The sequence below is a fragment of the Pongo pygmaeus genome, chromosome 21 (assembly GCF_028885625.2).
Source record: "Pongo pygmaeus isolate AG05252 chromosome 21, NHGRI_mPonPyg2-v2.0_pri, whole genome shotgun sequence".
In the NCBI taxonomy this organism is placed as follows: Eukaryota; Metazoa; Chordata; class Mammalia; order Primates; family Hominidae; genus Pongo; species Pongo pygmaeus.
This window is the reverse complement of record NC_072394.2, coordinates 30,019,177-30,041,058: the sequence shown is the minus strand read 5'-3', so window position 1 is coordinate 30,041,058 and position 21,882 is coordinate 30,019,177. Positions and strand designations below refer to the sequence as shown.

Sequence of the window (21,882 nt, the reverse complement as noted above, 5' to 3'; positions counted from 1 at the left end):
GTAGCACGTATATTATAGGTGATAGTAAGGACACAATTCTCGTATTTAATCAATTTGGAGGTATGCATTTTTTCGTGGGCTAATACCCTGAAGTCATGATGCGTCTTATGGTCAGTGACTTAAAAAGCATTATGTCATAGTTAAATTGACAGTGTTTTTCCTAAATAATACACAGAATAATGCCTTTTTCAGCCAATGTTATTTTAGAGTTGATGAAATATGTTGTATTTTTATATTCTTGGTATGAAGACTATTAACTGTATAATAAAATTATTTAAGTTCTGATGACGTATTGTCAGATGATGTTCGGTGCAGCAAAACGTGAGGCACAATGTTTTGTAAAAAGGACAATATCTTGCAGTCAGTACACACTGAGTACATAAATGTTGACCGAATGAAGAGCACAGAATGGGGCTGCCCACCTGGAGGCAGAGCCATGAATCGGTACTGAGGCAAACAAGGAGAGCTTTGTGTGGGTGGAGGCACAGGGTGGGAGCGCCAGGCTTCATGGAGGCGTGTGAGGGTCTCCAGGGTCAAACGGAGAGAACCTCAAAACTGGTGTGAAGCTTAGAAGGGGCTGCAGGAGGCTGTGCTAAAGCCTCAGTGTATTGCTATGGGACTGGCAACTAAACAAGAAAACTAAAGGGGTGAGGTACTTTTCCTTAAGTGAAAAAAGTTTCCTTAACTTCTTTAAAATGTAAACTCTGTTTTCAGCTTAACTCTTGAAATGAGAAGCCTGAATCCGTGGTGGTTTCATGACCTGCATAATCACACTACCTGTTTTTCTGTCACAGATTGCCTTCTCTCAGCACAGCAATTTTATGGACCTGGTACAGTTCTTCGTGACTTTCTTCAGGTAATTTTGCTTATACAGACTCTCTCTGTTCTTTTGATTTAGGCACTAGATCCATTAATAGAGTATCAGCTCCTAAAATATAAAAGAATAATCCTGTGTTTCCACTACAGATTAAATTTACTTCATATGTGTTCCTGAAAAGTTAGATGTCAGTTACAGTAATATAAACTCAATCTAGCATGACAAAGTGAAAACATTTGGTTTGTATGTTCTGGCTTCCGGCGGGGGGCTTTGCATGTATCCTGTATTAATTTTGCATGTATCTTATAGATAATTTGGCTGTTCATATGGGGAGAATTTGAGACTAAAACGACATTTAATTAATAATGGTTACTGATGTGAGCTACATGTATGCTTATTCTTGTTCAAGAGATGATTCTGGTGATTATCCAAAGTTTTAAAGCTGAAAGTGATTTTTTAGTGCCCTGGGATTTTCTTTTATTTCCATAGTTTTTTTCTTAGTTTAATTTTATCTTTATGAAAATACTATATACAAATAATTGAAAAAGACAAAAAAAGTGCTGCAGTTTTTAAAACAGAAAGCAGCAATAGTCTGCCTTGCACCTTCCCCACCCCACGTCCCCCAATTTAAATTGTTTTAATTATTTTTTACTTCTCTGTGTTTACACTTGGTTTTTCAATTAAGTTATCTTTTGATGTCCTACTGTAGAAGATGAGGATATACTGTGTTACATGGCTTCCCCTAGCATCTCCCCTCACGCCACAAAAGCATACAAAAGCCCCTTCTCTTTCATTTAATACCATTGTATCACAATGCATGGCTATATCAGTGATCCCTATCTATGTTATGGCCATAAAACTCTTATTCACAGCTGCATTGAACAGTGATTACACTACCACATTTTTTGGGTAGAAGGATCATTCTTTGCTTATCCTAAATGTAGTATTTGCCATGTTTTGGCTTTTTAATTGTTTGATTTTTCTATGTGCTTACCCCTGATTTATCACTATACTCTTACTGATGTACTTTTAGAATAGTAAAAAATAAAATAAAATAAAATAAAGTATCATTGTACTGTGACAGAACTGAGAAATCTCACAATGATCACACACAGGAAGGTGCTCTGTTGGTTTAAATTTCTCTTGGAGTTGCCCACCCTAGAACCTTCCCACCTCCTGCCCCCAAGTGCACTTGTTCCTGGGGCCTGCTGCACAACTGTCATTTGGAAACTTCCTTTGCCTTCCTCCTATATTGAAGTCTCTGTTTCCTAGATCCCATGTCTTCATCTTCCTATCCATTCCCTCTTTTTACTGGAGCACATTCTCCAGATTTATGAGAAAAGATGCCTGGTAGATAACTTTTCTGTGAGCTCTCCTGACTGAAAATATCTTTATTTTATCCTACAATTTGATTGAATTTCTGGGGGCAGGTGCTATGGCTCACACCTGTATTTCTAGCACTTTGGGAGGCCAAAGTGGGTGGGTCACTTGAGCTCAGGAGTTCGAGAACAGCCTGGACAACATGGCAAAACCTTGTCTCTACAAAAAATACAAAAATTAGCTGGGTGAGGTGGCACAAGCCTGTAGTCGCAGCTAATCAGGAGGCTGAGACAGGAGAATGGCTTGAGCCTAGGAGGCAGAGGTTGCAGTGAGCAGAGATTGCACCACTGCACTCCATCCTGGGTGACAGAGAGAGACCCTGTCTCAAAAAAAAAAAAAAAAAAAAAAAGTCTGACTACAGAATTCTAGGTTCAAAATCATTTTCCATTAGAATTTAGAAGACATTATACTATTTTTTCTAGTGTCCAGTATAATATTGAAAAGGCTAGTGCTGTTATAATTCCCACTCTTTGTATGGGATCCGTTTTCTCTCTTAAAAAGAAAAGTATATTTAAGTGTAATATAAGTATAAATATAATAAATAAAATAAAAGTATATTTAAGTGTAATATAAAGTTACAGAAACAGTTGCAAATCCTATGTGTGTAGCTCAGTGAATTATCACAAATTGAACACTTCTAGAGTATTGGTAATATTATCTCTTGTTCACCCAGAACATTTCAGGCTTCTTATTTCTTCTGTGTCAGTTTTGGCAAGTTGTATATAGTTTTCTTCTAATGATCCTGTTCCATCTGTTCCATTCTCTTGTTCACTCAGAACAAGAGTTAATATTACCAATACTCTAGAAGTTCCTCTTGTGTTTCCCCTCACTCACAACCCCCTGCCTCTTCCCCAAAGGTACCATTTACCTGACTTCTCAAACCATACATTGCATTTGCTATTTTTGAAATGCATATAAATTATTTCTTTTTTTTTTTTTTTGAAACTTAGTCTCTCTCTGTCGCCCAGGCTAGAGTGCAGTGTTGTGATCTTGGCTCACTGCAACCTCCACCTCCCGGGTTCAAGCAATTCTCCTGCCTCAGCCTCCCAAGTAGCTGGGATTACAGGCACGTGCCACCACGCATGGCTAATTTTTGAATTTTTAGTAGAGACGGGGTTTCACCAAGTTGGCCAGGCTGGTCTCGAACTCCTGACCTCAAGTGATCCACCTGCCTCTGCCTCCCAAAGTGCTGGGATTACAAGCATGAACCACCGCACTCAGTCAAAATGTATATAAATTAAATCACAACATAAATCTTAAGATGATTTGGTTGATGAAGAAAATATTGAAAACTTGTGGGATGCAGTTAAAGTTGTACTTAGAGGTTATAGCTTTAAATCTGTGGTTCTCAACCTTAGCTGCACCTAGAATCACTTGCGGAGCTTTTGATGTCCAAGCCACTTTTCAGACCATTTGACTCAGAACCTCTAGGGGTGCACCCCAAACATTTGAAAACTCTCCAGGTGATTCCAATGTGCAGCTAAGGTTGAAAATCACTGCTTTAAAAGCATATATTAGAAAAGAAAAAACATTCCTCTCAATAACTCAGAAAAAGAACTGCTAATTAAACCTAAAGAAGTAGAAGAAAGAAAAATATAAATAAGAGCAAAAATTAATGATCTAAGGGAAGAAGTACAGTAGAGAGGATCTTAAAAACTGTGAATTGGATCTTTGAAAAGAGTAAGAATAATATTGACAAACCCCTGGCAAGATTAACCAAGGAAAAAAGAGAGAAGGTATATGGTATATGTAGCCAATGTCAGAAATAAAAAAAGGGGCATTCCTCCAAATCCCACAGACATTTTTTTCCTCCAGAAGGGTATTTGATGAACAACTTCATGTGAATGAATTTGAAAATGAAACAGATGGAATGGGACCATTAAAAGAAAAATATGCAACTTGCCAAAACTGACACAGAAGAAGTAAGGAGCCTGAATAGTTCTATATCTATTTTTAAAACAATACTAATTTAAGTTTTGTCATAGTGAAAACTCTAGGCCACAGGTGGCTTCATTGGTAACATAACCTTTTTAGGCCGGGTGCAGTGGCTCACCCCCGTAATCCCAGCACTTTGGGAGGCCGAGGTGGGTGGATCACGAGGTCAGGAGATCGAGACCATCCTGGCTAACACGGTGAAACCCCATCTCTACTAAAAATACAAAAAATTAGCCGGGCGTGGTGGTGAGCGCCTGTAATCCCAGCTACTCGGGAGGCTGAGGCAGGAGAATGGCGTGAACCTGGGAGGCAGAGCTTGCAGTGAGCCAAGATCGCGCCACTGCACTGCAGCCTGGGCGACAGTGCGAGACTCCGTCTCAAAAAAAAAAAAAAAAAAAGAATACTGTGACCATCTTAATCAATGGAGGAGATAAAGCATTTGATAAAATTTAATACCCATTCATTTTTAAAAAAACTTCTTAGAAAACTAGAAAGAGAAACTTCTTGAACACTGATAATGGAACAACATAAAAAGTCAGCAGCAAACCACTTTCTTAATGGTAGAATGTTAGAAGTTTGAGTTTGGGAACAAGACAGAGATCCACTTTTCACAGTTTCAATTACTCAGGGTCAACCGTGGTCCAAAAACATTAAGTGGAAAATTCCAGAAATAAACAATTTATAAGTTATAAATTGTACTCCATTCTGAGTAGTGTGATGAAATGTCGTGCCATCCTGCTTCGTCCCACCTGGGATAGGAATCATCCCTTGGTCCAGTGTATCCACGCCCCTATGCTACCCGCCCACTAGTCTCTTGGTTATCGGATCTAAAAATCATAGTATATGTAGGGTTCAGTACTATCCATGATTTCAGGCATCCACTGGGAGGCTGGGAATGTAACCCCACAGATTAAGCAGGACACTATATTGCCAAATCCAAAGGATATTTTTTGGTTCTCCTCTTCTTGACTTCTCAGTGGTATCAACCAACTGACCGTTTCATGAGCGAGACTCTTCCAGCCGTCTCTGACCCATGCTGCCCTACTGCTGCTTCTTAGTCTGCCTGCTGTGCAACCTTTTCTATTCAGCCTCTCACTGTTGATTTCTTCCCAGACCTTGACCCTGGCCATCTTCTCACTCTGTGTTCTCTGACTGGACTCTGCCTTCCCCATCTGCAGCACGACATGCCCAGAAGTGACCAGTTCCATCCTTCCTCACCAGTGTTCCCCACCTCACTAACTGGCAACATGGCTCTGCCGGTTCCAAGCCACTTCTCTTGCTTTCACTCAGCAGGCACTCCCTTACCAGGCCCCAGAGCTACGGCCGTCAGTGCACTCTCCACCTCCACTCCCCACCCCACCAACCCTAGCATCACAGTCTCGCCTGGACCTTTTCAGTTGACTTTGGCCCCTCCAGAATCCACAAAAAGTCCAGAGAAGACCTTTAAAGGTCGTGTGTCTAGCCCCTTACCTTCCTGTTGTATCTAAAACAAAATTCAGCGTCCTGGGCGAACTGGCCTCCACTTCTCCACATTCAGCTTGCACTCTTCTCTTCCACATTCTGCTACCAGAGCCATCTCCTATGTCCTCAAAAGCACAAGCTCTTTCCCTACACTGAGCATCTGTACATGCTTATCCCATTTTCTGGAACACTCTTCCCACTACCCTTCATTCTGTATACTTTCATACCTTGCTTGATTTTTCCAGACAACAACAAATTCTCCAATTCTCTGACACCAACTCAGTGTCTCACAGTTCAGTTCCATTCTGACACTACCCATAGTTGGAGCAAATCCTGCAGGTTAGGGGCTCAGTCCCACAAGACTGCTCCCACTTCAGACACTAAGCACAAATGGGTCCCCAGGCTACCTCACTGCTACTGGGCCAACTACAAATTCAGGGCTTCTGGTGACTGCTCACTCCAAGATTTGACAATTTGGTAGAACAGCTCACAGAACTCAGGAGAGCACTATACGTAGAATTACAGTTTTATTTTACAGGGTACAACTCAGGAACTGCCAAATGGAAGACATGAATAGGACAAGGCATGGGGGTGGGTGAGCACAGCTCTTTCATGCCCTCTCTGGACAAGCCTCCTCCCTGCACGTGGATATGTTCATTATCCTGGAAGCTCCTCCAAGCCTCATCATTCTGAGTTTTTTATTGAGGTTTCATTACATAGGCATGATGGATGAAATCACTTTCTATTGGTGACTGAACTCATCTCCAGCCCCTTTCCCCTTCTTGGAGGTTGGGGGATGGGGCTGAAAGTTCTAACCCTCTAACCACCTAGTTGGGTTTTCCGGTGACCAGCCTGCATCTGAGGCTCTTCAGGCCCCTCTCCCCATGAGTCATTCATTAGCACACAAAAGACACTCCTGTCCCTCTGAAAATTCTAAGGGCTAAGCTAAATTGTCTCCCCTTGTTCCTCTCTCCTGTAGAACTGTATTAGTTTTCATCATGGTATTTATTACAATTTGAAGAATATATTCGTATGTTTACTTGCTTAATATCTGGGTCGGTAGATCAAGCTTCAGTGGAGCAGGGCACTGTCTCTCGTTCACTCCTATACACACACAGCTTCAGCATCTAGTACATAATCTAGTAAGATATTTGTGGGAAGTAAACTTAGACTCTTCAGGGTAAGTGCAGAGTGAGGAGGAACCATAGGCACCAACCTCTCAGGGAAAAAAGCTTGTGTCAATGGCTTGCTTTTAAGGGATGTAGGGGCTGTATTGTAGCTCCACTTAGTAGACATCCTTAAATTCTTGGAGCATGTGTATGGAATAAGATGGCCCTGCTGTCAAGTATGTACAGCCCGGTGAGGACCGGCCACTTCTACTGGACATTCAGTCCCTGGACGACCGAATGACACTATCAGAATAGGTCGAGGAAGTACTTTTCAGGCCCATGGCCTCTTGTGTAGTAAACAAGGACAGATGGCATTTTCATCACTTCTCCCTTGTGGGGGTTGAACTTCTGGAAAAGAATCCGGAACTTTGGTTTTTCTAGACGATGTTTACTAACTAGCGATGATAAACTTTTAGCTAAGAATAGAGTTACTTTCATGGCATGAGGAAGAAAATATTTTCCCAGGACAAGTTAACCATGTCTAAAAGAATTTATTTAGCTTTTTTTTTTTTTTTTTTTTTTTTGAGATAGGGTCTCTGTTGCCCAGGCTGGAACACAGTGGTGCAATCATAGCCCACTGCAGCCTCAAACTCCTGAGCTGGTCTCAAGCAGTCCTCCTCACCTCAGTCTCCCAAGTAGAGCTGGGACTGCAGGCATGCACCATCATGCCCAGCTAATATTTTCTTTTTTGTAGAGTTGGGTTCTCACTACATTGCCCAGGCTGGTCTTAAGCTTCTGGCCTCAAGCAGTCCTCCCACGTCAGCCTCCCAAGGTGCTGGGATTACCAGCGTGAGCCACTGCTCCCAGCCTGGTCCAAAAGAATTTAAAATGGAGCCTATAAGGAAAAAGGGAAAGGTATCCAGATAATCCTAAGCACTCTGAAGAATGGCTCATATAATAGATGGAAAAGAGAACAAAAGTTGGGGGGAAATTCGATGATTCAAATGAGAAAATCAATGTAAAGTGAGTTAGAAAAAGTATTTCCAGACTCAGGGCACAGAGAAGTAAACTCTAGGTCCTGAAACAGTCTGTTGAGACCTCTTTGTGTCCTAATGAGGTGCTTTTCCAGCCTCAGGAAGGAGCCTCTATAAAGAGGGAAAGAAGAGACTCTCCCCTGCTTGCTGTTCTGTCGCTTCTTGTAGCTGGAGCAGCAAGTAGAAGGAACTGGGTAACTGGTGTTGTCAACAGATCTGCATTGAATTCAGAAGGGCCCTCTCACCCTCCCTGAGGCCTTGAGGGATGCAGGCACAGACTGTATTACTGGTGGACGCAAGAGAGGCTTCTGAGTGACACCAGGGTCCTCGCCTCTCAGCAGCAGCAGCAGGCTCTTGACCAACTTAGAAGCTGTTCCCGTTGGCTTCATGCTCTTCCTTGTGGATTTGCTGCCTCCTTATGTTTATCTATTAGAATAAAAATAACAAAAATCAGGATTATGCATGGAAGCCAAGAAAGACTGAGAAGGTTATTCTCAAACCTCTTTACTGGTTCTTCCTGTTCTCCTCAACTTCTCATTGTTAGGGTGGCCCCAGGACGTTCTCATCTATCTGTATTCACTCTCTTGGTGACTGTGGCCAGGTTTATTACTTGAAATACCATATATATCCTGATGCCTTCCAAATGCCATGACCAGCTCAGACCTGGCAGCCAGCCTCCAAGTTAGAATATCTGCCCAGGACATCTCCCCTGGGCTGTCCGGTAGATATCTTAGGGTTCGGCATGTCTAAAATGGATCTCCAGATATGTCCAGATTCCAAAGTGCTTTTCACACCCCTGCTTCCACTGCCCTGGTTTGAGCCACCATCATCTCACCTAGGCTGCTGGTCTCCCTGATAATGCCATTGCACCCCCAGTGGTCTTCTCAGCAAATGTTAAATCACAACACTTCTGTTTAAAAACCTGCACTGGCTCTTTCTCTCCCAATGCCCTCATAATGCCTGCAGTGCCCCACATGATCTGCCCTTCACCCTCACTCTTCTCTCTGCCTTTATATCTGGCCTTACACACCCCATTCCAAATATGCTGGCCTCCTGAGGCTCCCCAAGCCATCCCAGGCAGGGCCTTGCCTCGGGCTTTGCACTGACTGCCCCTTTTTCCAGATGCACTTTTGCAGGCGTCCATGAGCCACCTCCATACCTTCTCCAAGTCTTTGCTCAAATGTCACCTTCTGAGAAAGAAAGGCCCACCCACTCTGACCATCCTGCTCTGGAGTGCCACTGGTACTCCTGAACCCCTTGCTCTTACCATCTTTTTATTTCTGTAGCACTTACCTACCTTTTGGCATGCTCTGTAATTTGCTTATTTACTTTCTGTTTGTCTCCACCTGCTGGAATGTAAATTCCATGGGACAGTAATCTTTGCTCTGTTTATCAGTGTTTTCCATGAGCCTAGAACAGGACCTGACCCAATTAAAGTATTGATTAAAAAGACAATGTAGGCCAGTCATGTGAGGCCTGTAATCTTTGCCAAGGCAGGCAGATCACTTGAGGTTAGGAGTTTGAAACCAGACTGGCCAACGTGGTGAAACCTCGTCTCCACTAAAAATACAAAAATTAGCTGGGTGTGATGGCTCACACCTGTAGTCCAAGCTACTCAGGAGGCTAAAAGAGGAGAATAGAATCACTTGAACCTGGGAGGCAGAGGTTGCAGTGAGCTGAGATCGTGCCACTGCACTCCAGCCTGGGTGACAGAGCAAGACTGTGTCTCAAAAAAAAAAGACAATGTAGACTGTCAGAGAGAAGAGTTGGCAGTGTCCTGATAGCAGAGAGGCCCAGAGATGAAGGCTTTCCACCAAGTGACGATCCTGGGGGCGGTTGAAAGGCAATCCTATTGAATTGCCTTTTGTCAGGGCACCCATTGGAGGGGTCCACACCCTTGTTCCCCTTAGGGAGGCAGTGAGCCTTGAGGGAGCCTTGAGATAAGGGCAGTTCAGTCATCCTAGCATCTTAGAGTCCCTCTCTCCAGCCAGCCCGGGAGGGCTGTGTTGGTGTCAGCACTTGGGTGCACTGAGGTGCCATTCATGAAGCTGACCCCATCCTACAAACGCAGAGCTCAGCCAGCAAGAGAGTACCTTGATGACATTGGCAGAGAGCCTTATGTCTGCGTGTAGCACTCTGGAAAAATACCCTGTAGCTAGCCCCTTTTACAAGTTAATAAGTAAAAATGCAGTTATAGCAGTTATCTATTTTTTTACTTGTTAAGCTTATTCTTCCTTTTAACCGCAAGTCAACTGTTCTCTTTGCCATCACTGTAGCTTTTCAAATCATTCCACACCTGGTTTATACATGAGAGAGCATTGAAATCCTCTGCAACTATTAAGGCTACTGGGAGTTATTTTCTCTTAATATTTTTTAAAAAGTTGTTGGCTTGGGTTTAATCATTTCAAATGTGTTTTATTTTACTTAAAAATATGTGTTTGAAAAATATTGACTATACACTAATAATTACACACATTTCTGTTTGCCTGTTCCTTATGAAAAGTTGATTGTTACTTTAATAATTAACTTTTTCACCTTCTTAGATTTTACCAGTAAATATTTGCTAACTTGAGTAAACAGCATGACTAATATTTGTTATAATTATCTCAGAATTACTTTTCTTATTTGGGATAAGCCACTGTGGGCCATTCTGATAAAAGCCGAGTGGAAGGTCAGGGCTGTCTCTGAGTACCACATGGGAACGATACAGTCTAGAGGCCTGGTTAGGAAGCCTGGCTTACCGAAGTTGTCTCAGTCATTGCCTCCTGAGCTGGTACATTGTTGTGACAAAGCATCAGAAGGGAGCCCGGAGGTGGCATTTGGGAGCTGTTTTCACTGCCTGGCCTGAGGTGTGGGCAACGGTGGGAGCTGATTCTGGGGGCTGGGATAATAACTCAGTACTTTCCTTTCTCACAGTTGTTTCCTCTCTTTGCTCCTGGTGGCTGCTGTGGTTTGGAAGATCAAACAAAGTTGTTGGGCCTCCAGACGTAGAGAGGTAAGCTTCAGTGGGTAAAGATTAAAGAATCCCTGGAAGAGCCTTTTTTCTTTCTTTTTCTCTTAAGCAAGTGGTTTTTAGCTATTTAGTGATAATGGACAGACAGACATCTCCACGGTAGGAATAATGCGGCCCTTTCTGCAGTCCATGGTTCCACAGCATATGGTCAGTAGACTTAGATGAGTGCTACATAAAGTGTAATTAATTCTGCACCACAGCGTCTTACCTTCTGAAAAGGAAACTCTGGTATTGACTTAGAAATGCCAGTTTTATCCTTCCGACCAGAATCTGAGTCCTGACTGAGAGCAGAGATCCAAGGGCTTATTAGCACAGCACAGCCACCACGTGATTAGGCACCGCCTTCACAAGAGCTTTTCACGGGAGAGGGAAATCAGCCATTTAAGCACCTCAAAAATTTTTCATTATTCAAGGAAAGATAAATGTGTGTGTAGTTATGTTTTTAACTTGAGTTTTATTTTTTAATAAGTCTTGATTTGTTTCCAGAGCTTCATTCCAAAAGTAATAAGCAAATATTTACAGTTGACAAATTTAAATAAATAAACTTGGTTGAAAATTACAACATATCAAATGCCCATCAATCAGTGAGTGGATAAAGAAAATGTGGGGTGTGTATGTGTACGTGTGTGTATATATATTTATATACATTTGCAGCAACCTGGATGGAATTGGAGACCATTATCCTAAGTGAAATAATTCAGGAATGGGAAGCCAAACTTCATATATTCTCACTTATAAGTGGGAACTAAGCCCTGAGGATGCAAAGGCATAAGAATGATACAGTCGATTTTGGGGACTCAGAGGAAAGAGTGGGAGGGGGATGAGGGATAAAATACTACACATTGGGTACAGTGTACACTGCTCAGGTGCACCAGAATCTGGTGCACCAGAATCTCAGAAATCACCACTAAAAAACTTATTCATGTAACCAGATACCACCTGTTCCCTCAAAAACCTATTGAAATAATAAATAAATAAATAAATAAATAAATAAATATTTTTAAAATAACCACCATTGAAATAATTACAACATAAAAACGTGTTTATTGCAACTTTCACTTGCGTCATTACTTTGTCTTTCATTTAGTCATGCCTGTTGCATTGTTGCTGATGGAAATGCTCACGTGTATGTAAGATCTAGACAAAGAAGCTGTCTGGGGTTTTTTTGGATCTACTCATGCCTTTTTCTATGTAAAAATGTATTTGTAGATAAGATTTAGAAGAGAAGGGAAGTATCTAAAATCACAACTCACAAGCACTCAGCACTGTTGATAGGATATTCATGTCTGAATAGGGTTAAGACAGGCTCCAGGATATGGGCCTCTTGTTGTGGGCCACAGTACCACCTTTTCTGACCCACATAAAGATGATGTTATCATAGAGGGAATGTTGCACACTCTTTATTATTATTTTTTAAATAAGGAGATAACATGTTCAAATGGTTTTTTAGATAGCTGTATTACTGATATACTTTAAAATCCTAATGAATTACGTGATGTTCTGAAAAAATTATATTTTCAATTTAATTTAAATGTATATTTATTCACAATGGAGTAAGAAAGAAGTAAGAAGCCACAGTAAACCAGTTATCAAGAAAGGAGTTGAAAACTTTGAGTGCTACTCTCTCCAAGAAGGACATGAGACCCAGGGAGTTTCAAGGTTGAGATGAGCTTATGGAGATGATGATAGTCTATTCCTCCCTGAGTGCTTATGAGAATTAATTGTTTCTAAAATCTGTAAAGCAAAGGAACAGATGGAAGGCTTGAAAGAGTCCGAACTGATTTTATACACAGAAATCTTGGTACCAAAACCTGACAAAGGTAGCACCAAAATACAAAGGGCAGCTGCATAGTGAATGTATGTGCAGCAGTCTAATTGCAGTGTAATGAAAGAGTCACTTAATACCAGAAAACCTATTAGAATATATCATGTCAAAAAAAGAATATATCATGTCAATGGGGAAAAAATAACACCTGAATTCTTCCTAGTGGCCAAGAAATCATTTTGTCATTTATTGAAACTCAATATCCATTCCTAATTTGAAAACAAAACTCACAGTAAAATCAAAAATACCTTTTTAACGCTATGAAGAATATCTGGATAATCAGCATCACTCATGATAAAACAAACAAACACCAGAGGTTGTATCCAGGCAAGTTAGTTTTAACAAGAGCTGACATCTGAACATTTAAAAATTCCAGGCACTGAGTTCTAAGTGGTTTTACATAGATTAACTAATCCTCGTCTCAAACCTATGAAATATGTATTGTCCCTAGCTATGTTTTATGGATGAGGGGACTGAGGCTCCGAAAGGTGAAGTGACTTACACCACATAGTTAACTAAGAGGCAGAACGAGGCTTTGACTAGGGACTTCTGTCTTCACAGCCCAAGTTGGTTATCTTCGTGTAATCCCACAGTCACTCAGCTTTGTGCTGGATGTTCTAGACTGTGCACTAAGTGAAAGGGAACTAAGAAGTGTTGTTACTATTGGAAAGGAAACAAAGTTATTATTTTCATATAAAGTTATTAAAACAGCATAGTAGAGATTTGTCTGCATAAAAATGAAGGCTTAAGTATATCAAAAAATAAGTGAATAACACAGAAGCTAAACAATCAACTGGAAATTGTTTGCAGTGTGCATGAGAGAAAGTAAGATTCACAGCCTATAGGAAAAAGATTAAAATATATATATGTGTTTAGTATAGAGTTGGTCATCTAATAAACTATGCTTTTACAACCGTGTGATTTGGAATTTCTCTGTAACTGTGAAGCTGACCATTCAGAATATATTTCATCATTTCTAAAATGTCAGCCATTATTTATTCCCTCTCAGAATTGTAGAAGCAATGATCTGATGTTATTTTTAAAAACAATAGTAGTAGCAGCTGACACTGTTTAGTCCTTGCTACACACCAGCCCCGGTTTTAAGTGCTTTTACACACGTTGCCTCCTGAACCCTGTCTTATTGTGACCCCAGCACTTAAGCACAGACCCCAAGGAGCATTGCTGCATATATTATTCGAGTAAATGGACCTACAGCTTTAAAAAATGTAAGAATGTTGGTATTTTAAGAAAATACTTATCATAAAAATGCCCTTCTAGAACAGAGCCATATCTAACCAGGCCAAGATTCTGTCTTCTACAGTGGTTCCAAGGAGGCAGTTTGAACTAAGGCCTACTTGTCTCCCAAGGCATAACCTCAAAGCTTCAGCATCATGCCCAGAAAGATCTCTAATATCCTTAATGATATGTGAACGGCCGTTCACCATGTGCTAGGCGCTGTGCTGTAGTATCTCATTTGATCCCAGTGACAACCTTATGGGCTAGGAACAGACTTCAAACATCTTTCTTAAGGTCGCACAGCTGTAGACTATTGGAGCAGGAGTTCATCAAGCCTCCCTAAATCTTGAGCCCCTGTTTGTCCCTCTACTCTGCAAAATTTCACATTTGTTTATGTTTTTAGCTTATACCACCTCTCTGAAGGAAGGGTTCTCTCAGTTCCTATCTGCCGTATAATGAAGCATAGGTTTTTGTTGTTGTGTGAATCCTTGGTGCAAGTTTCAGTAGGAAGAAAGCAAGCCTGACTTCAGAGGTAGAAATACGAGGAGATAGGGCCACACCATTTTATGTATTTGACAAGTCGACATCATAGCATTAAATCCACAGTACTTTTATTTTTATCTTTATTTTCTTATTTTACTTTAAGTTCTGAGATACATGTGCAGAACATGTAGATTTGTTACATAGGTATACATGTGCCGTGGTGGTTTGCCACACCTATCAACCTGTTATCTAGATTTTAAGCCCTGCATGCATTTGGTATTTGTCCTAATGCCCTCCCTCCCCTTGCCCCCCACCCCTGACAGGCCCCAGTGTGTGATGTTCCCCTCCCTGTGTCCATGTGTTCTCATGGTTCAACTCCCACTTAAGAGTAAGGACATGGAGTATTTGGTTTTCTGTTCCTGTGTTAGTTTGCTGAGACTGATGGCTTCCAGCTTCATCCATGTCCCTGCAAAGGATATGAACTCATTCTTTTTTATGGCTGCATAGTATTCCATGGCATATATGTGCCACATTTTCTTTATCCAGTCTATCATTGATGGGCATTTGGGTTGGTTCTAAGTCTTTGCTATTGTAAATAGTGCTGCAATAAACATAGTACTTTAATATGTATTTCTAACAGGGGCTTTTTAAAAATATAAGGACAGTGGTGTTATCACATCCAACAAAATTTAATAATCCCTAATGTTATCTAATATCAAGTCTAAAAAGTATCATTTTGGACTTGATTTGTTTGAATCAGGGAGGATGAGGTGTTTTTAACACGTAGCATTAACTAATAAAACCCCTTCGGTACTAATTCCATTAATGGCTTTGCTGTATTATTTATCAGCAACTTCTTCGAGAGATGCAACAGATGGCCAGCCGTCCCTTTGCCTCCGTAAATGTTGCCTTGGAAACAGATGAGGAGCCTCCTGATCTTATTGGGGGGAGTATAAAGGTGAGAATGTGACTTAGAAGTCCCTATAACTTGACTTTTTAAAACTTAGGCTCCTAAGTCTAGGAAACCAGAGAGAGCAAAAGCCCTATTCCATTACCTCCTTTTTTTCCTCTCTTTCTTTTTAACAATAAGCTAAAACCTGAAGTTGCTGGGTACTCTTTTGCTTTTGTTTTTCAATCTGTGTTTCATGTCGCTGAGCAGTCTTGTGTTCAGGGGATTTTAAAATCTAAATGATTTGTCTGCTTTTCTTTTAAGTATTCTGTGGCATACAAAACTTTTATTTGAAAAGAGCTGCATTGAACATCGAATCATTGTTTTTGTGTTTGTTCGTTTGTTTGTTTTTTTGAGACAAAGTCTTACTGTGTCACACAGGCTGGAGCGCAGTGGTGTGATCTCGGCTCACTGCAATCCACCTCCCGGGTTCAAGCGATTCTCTTGCCTCAGCCTCCTGAGTTGCTGGAATTACAGATGTGCGCAACCACGCCCAGCTGATTTTTGTATTTTTAGTGGAGACGGGGTTTCACCATGTTGGCCAGGCTGGTCTCGAACTCCTGACTTCAAGCAATCCGCCCACCTCGGCCTCCCAAAGTGCTGGGATTACAGGCGTGAACCACCGCACCCAGCCTATTGTTCTTTATATTTTGGGGAATTTTTTAAGCAGCAAAATGATAATACACTATGTATTAATACTCTATGGAAAATATTTATCACCCCCCTCCCCAAAATGATGAAGAAAATGGTAAGACTTTCTCCTTGGGCAAAATGATGGACTATTTAAGATACGCTGGAGTAATAGCTATGTATCTTGAATAAAACATACTTAATTTAAAATGTTACTGAGCTCACAGGAAGTAGGTAAAATCTCCAGGGAATACTCTCTTTCCCTACCCTAAAAAGAACAAACCATGATTTGTCCTAAGTGGTTCCAGATGGTAAACACAACGCCCACCTGAATAGATGGAAATCCTCTCTATAGAAAAACATCTTCAATTCAGCGCTGTTGAAGTCCCACAGATCAAGATGAAGTAATTAAAGATCACCAGGGACAAGAGGCAAGCCACCATAAATAAGAGTAGCAGAAACAACAGATGATTGATGTGGACAGGACTCCAAATGTTAGAATTGAAATCTAAAGAATATAACTGTGTATGAAATGTTTAAAGAAATAAAAGATGAAATCATAAAGATGAGAGTCAAGTATGGCCAAGCAGATCTGAAGAAGAACCAAATGGAACTTCTAGAAATGAAAAATATACTTGTTGAAATTTTTTTAATAAATAAACTCAATTTACATGTTAAACAGCATATCAGACATAAGAGAGAATTTACGAAGTGGAAGATGAATCTGAAAAAAGTACACAGAATGCAGCTCAGAGAGACAAGGAGATAGAAAGTACAATAGATACTAAGAATATGGAGGATAGAATGAGAAGATCCAACTCATATATTTCCAGAATCCCAGAACAAAGGAGAGGCAATATTCAGAGATGATAGCTTTCCAGAACTGATGGAAAACATGAATATACAGATTCCAGAAGCAAAACATATTGTAAGCATGATTAAAGAAAGAAAGAAAGGGAAGGCAGGAAGGAAAGAAAACAAGTTGGATTTCTCATAATGAAATTGTATAACTCCAAAGACAAAGAGAACATCTTAAAATCAGCCAGAGAAAAAGTATCACATATAACGTGGAGAAACTGGAACATTAGTGCACTGTTGATGGAAGTATAAAGTGATGGAGCCACTGTGGAAAACAGTACCACTATTCCCCCCAGAATTAAAAATAGAATTATATATAATCTGGCAATCTGGGTTTATACATAGAAGAACTGAAAGCAGAGTCTCAAAGACATATTTGAACATCAGTGTTCTTGGCAGCATTATTCACAGTAGCCAAACAGTGGAAGCAGCCCAAGTGTCCATGGATAGATGAATGGATAAGCACAATGTAGTCTATGCATCCAATGGAATGTTATCCAGCCTTCCAAAGGAAGCAAATTCTGACCCATGCTACGATATGATGAACCTTGAAGACATGCTAAGTGAAATACTCCAGTAACAAAAAAATAAACATTGTATGATTACACTTTTAAGATATACACTTGTAGTAGTCAAGCTCATAAAGACAGGAAGTAGAACAGTGGTTTGCCGGGGCTGGGAGAAGGGGAAAATGGGGAGTTAGTGTTTAATGGGTACAAAGTTTGAGTTTTACAAGATGAAAAGAGTTCTGGAGATGGATAGTAATGATGGTTGCACAACAATGTGAATATACTTAATACCACTGAACTGTACATTTTTAAATGGTCAAGATGGTAAATGTTATGTGTATTTTACCGCAATTTTTGTTAAAAATGGGAAAAGAGGCCGGGTGTGGTGGCTCACACCTGTAATCCAAGCACTTTGGGAGGCCGAGGCAGGCGGATCACTTGAGGTCAGGAGTTCAAGACCAGCCTGGCCAACATGGTGAAACCCCATCTCTACTAAAAATACAGAAATTAGCCAGGCATGATGGCACACATCTGTAATCCCAGCTACTTGGGAGGCTGAGGCATGAGAATCATTTGAACCTAGAAGGCGGAGTTTGCAGTGAGCTGAGATTGCGCCACTGTACTCCAGCCTGGGCGACAAAGCAAGACTCTATCGCAAAAAAAAAAAAAAAAAAAGGGAAAAGATCACCTGCAAAGGAATGACAGACTGACCGCCGACTTCTCAGAAGTCAGAAGACAGTGGGAAAATGTCTCTGAAGTACTGAAAGAAACCTCCCAACCTAGAATAGTGTGCCCAGTAAGCACCTTCCGAGAACAAGGATGAAATAAAGATACCTTCAAATTAGAATAAAAATTGGGAATTTGCCACCAGCAGACCTGCACAAAAGAAATGTCTGAAGGATGTGCTAAAATGAAGGAAAATTACGCCCAGGAGGATAGACTAAAGTGTAAGAAAGAATAGTGAGTAAATAAAAGTATAATCATATATAGAAATCTAAACAAACATTATCCTGGTAAAATAATATTTTTGGGATTAAAAAATAGACAAGCCTAAAGTATTGAACAACATGATATATGTCAGCAGCATATGACACAGTTAGTTCTCCTTAAAACATTTTCTTGATTTTCTTCCAGGACACCACACACTTGCCTTCTAGCTGTTCTTGCTCAGTGGTCTTTGCTCAATCCTCTTCATCTTTTGACAGTGGTGTGCATCAGGCCCTGTCTTTGTCCCCTTCTTTGTCTTTTACACCCACCTCTTCAGTGATCTTCACTATCACAGGTTTAAGCACCATGATCCTCTCACCTAGACTGCTCCCATGAGCCTCCAACACAAACGTCAGTTGCCTGCTCAGTGTCCCCACTTGGATATTTTAACATGGCCATGGCCAAACTGAGCTTTGGATGTTTATTTCTCAGACTTGCTCCTCTGACATACCTTCCGCCTTTCAGCACGTAACACCTCCATCACCCTAGTTGCTCAGGCCAAAATTGTGGAATTGTTCTTGACTCATTCTTGATGTCATGTTCTCATTGGACAGCCAATCTATCAGCAAATCTTGACTCCATATTCAAAAATGTTTCCCAGCCACTGTGTCCCACCTCTGCCACTATTCCCACTTGCTCTAGGCCACCGCTGTCTCTCGCCTGGATTCTTGCAGTTACTTCGTAACTGATCTCCCTGCCTCTGCCATTCACCCATCTAGTCAGTTCCTTATGCCACAGCAGAGTGGTACTGGAAATTATTTTCTTCAACCAAATTGAAGAAACTGATGACATTTGTGGGTATAGTCAGCAGAATTCTAAAGGTGGCCCTCAAGATTTCCATCCCATGTTTATTCAGTCACCCACTACTCTAGGTACTGCTAGAGGGATTTTGCAGACGTAATGAAACAAGGGAGTTGACTTTAAGATACAGAAAGTTTCTCTGGCTGGTGGCAGAAAGAGGAAGCCAGAGAGATTGGAAACATGAGAAGGACTTGACATACCATCCCTGGTTTAGAGATGGAGTGGCCACAGAAGTTTTTTTGTTTTTGTGAGACAGAGTCTGGCTGTGTCACCCACACTGGAGTGCAGTGGCATGATCATGGCTCACTGTAGCCTCAAACGCTTGGGCTCAAGGGATCCTCCCTCCTGGGTCTCCCAAAGTGCTGGGATTACAGGTGTGAGCCACTGCGTAAGCCCTGAATGCATTTCAAAGCAGAGTCTTCCCCAGAGTCTCCAGATAAGAGTCCCATCCAGCTGACAACTTGACTTCAGCCTGGGAGACCTCAGGAGATAGCTGATAATTCCCCAGAACTCATGGAAGACATGAACAGACCTGTCTCTCTCAGCAGAGAACCCTACAGAGCTTGCTGGGACTTCTGACCTCTAAAGCTGTGAGATAATAAGTGGGTGTTGTTTTAAGCAACTAAGTTTGCAGTAGTTTGTTACACTAATATAAGCTGGGTGCGGTAGGTCACACCTTTAATCCCCACACTTTGGGAGGCTGAGGTGGGAGGATTGCTTGAGCCCAGGAGTTCAAGACCTGCCTGGACAACATAGTAAGACCCCATTTTTATTCTTTAAAAAAAAAAAAAGAAAGAAAAGAAAAAGAGAAGAAACTAATATAGGGGACAGATCTCATCTAAAGGCTGCAACAGAAGATGAAGACATATTTTCCAGAGCCAAATGCATCCAGAGAGTAGACAAAGAATCTACTTGGTCAGCCACCCAGCTTTTACAAGCTTTTACATCCAGCAGGCTTGTCTACTTAGTGTCTAAAGGACAGACAAAATAGAATTTTTTTAAGTCTCCATGATATCGGCATCTGTGTTTGAGCCAGGTATGCAGAACTATCTGACAAATCTACCAAGCACTCACCACTGCCATTCCTGTGACCTACAATTATGAGTTAGAATTTCAAATCGAGCCAAAGTACAGCATCCAGAAGAAACCCACTTGGCGTGGCCCCTTCCCTACAGTTCAAGCAGCCCTCTGGAAGGGGAATGTGAGACCTCAGTGGAAGGTAGCAAACAGTACCACCCGTGTCGCTGGTGCTCAGAGAATACTGTTAGCTCTCTCCTGCCCTTTTTCGTTATCTTAAAAACTGCAATGTACCTTTTTTATGTACCTAAAATTGATGGTTCTTATAAGCACAAATGACCGTTAAGTTGTCCGTGTACATTAAGGCTTGCGTATCACTTAAGGTAATTTTGTTTTCTTCCGCCAGACTGTTCCCAAACCCATTGCACTGGAGCCATGTTTTGGCAACAAAGCCGCTGTCCTCTCTGTGTTTGTGAGGCTCCCTCGAGGCCTGGGTGGCATCCCTCCTCCTGGGCAGTCAGGTGAGTAGATGCGGTCCAGCGAAAGACACCTTCTAAGCATGTGAGGGAGCTAAGCATGGGATACTTCCCTTTCCTAGAGAACAAGGTTATAAAGGTGATAACCAACAGTGCCTGCCCATGCCATGGCAAGGATTCAGTGAGATAACCCATTTTCACCTATATGCCCAAAATTATTTTCCCGAGGTCATCATCCCTTCCTGGGGGGACGTCCCGGGACCTCCTCACCGTTCTGGCCTCCCCAGCCTCTCAGTGCTCGTGGATGCCTCTGACCACACCTGCCTTTGCTGTCGGAGTTTCTGGTCCCCCTTTGCCTCTGCTGCTCTTTCCCTGTCTCTTTTGCCCTGTCCTGCCCCTGAATCTGGGTGTGCTCCCTTCACCCTGCATGTTCTCCCTCAGTTGCCATCTCCACTCCACAATTTCAGCCGTCTGCCCTGGGCTGGTGTTTCTTCAATTGGTATTTCTAGCCCTCCTGCATTTCTTTTGCTTTTTCACTGTTTTAATTATAAGGCACAAACACAACGATAACATAAAGGAAACGTCTGAAAATCCACGCACAGTTCTGCTATCCCACAACCCACCAATTTTCATTGTTCTGTGTTCTTTCCAGCCCTGGCCAGCAATTTAGTTGAAATGATTGTATAGATCTAATTTTTATTCTGCTTTTTTCATATAACTATCTTAAACATTTTTATAGCCTACTACATAATATTTTACCAATGCATGTGACACTTCTCCATCAAATATATGAATTATGATTATATAAACTCCTATTTTGAAGACAGAAAATATGGAATACAGTTTTGAAAGTATCTCACTTAATTACAGAGTGCTTTGGAGGATGCCTCAAATGTGATCATTTTAGACAGCTTTCAGTTTAGATGATTCTGGAGTCAGGGTTACCTTAGCCAGAGAACACCGTGTGTCTGGTGGAAAGGCTGCCCCAGGATACTGGTCCAGGCCCTGAGCTCCACTGTCCCTTCAGTGCACCCTCAGACACAGAAGATCCTCCAGCCCAGCTTTAGAATGGTTAGGATATACAGTATCTTCACGAGGGAGGCCTTTTGGCATGGCTCGGCCAGGATTCACTGTCTTCATCTCACCTAGGGATTCCTGTGAGTTGAGCCCCTAACTCGGCCTTGCCTGTGTTGAGGACAGGACAACTCTCTCATCTGTCACTCAAGTGCCACCACCCAGCCCAGCAAACAGTGGCTAGTGCTCCCTGAGGGCAGGGTGGCGGCTGGGGTGGCAAGGTGACAGGTGTGCAGCCCTGTAGCCTTTCCTGCTCCAGCCTTTGCCTGACATGCCCCAACCACCCGA

General features: G+C 41.7%; 1 protein-coding gene across 2 annotated transcripts in view; it reads left to right on the top strand.

Annotated features, from left to right (window-relative positions):
* The window catches only part of ATRN (attractin), a 171,224-nt gene that overhangs the window by 143,864 nt on the left and 5,478 nt on the right, over positions 1 to 21,882 (top strand). For both annotated transcript variants that reach the window (XM_063659468.1, XM_054467960.2), the window contains exons 25-28: positions 795 to 856; positions 10,653 to 10,731; positions 15,144 to 15,251; positions 20,451 to 20,565. In XM_063659468.1, the coding sequence (XP_063515538.1) occupies positions 795 to 856; positions 10,653 to 10,731; positions 15,144 to 15,251; positions 20,451 to 20,565 (364 nt within the window). The remainder of the gene's footprint in view (positions 1 to 794; positions 857 to 10,652; positions 10,732 to 15,143; positions 15,252 to 20,450; positions 20,566 to 21,882) is intronic.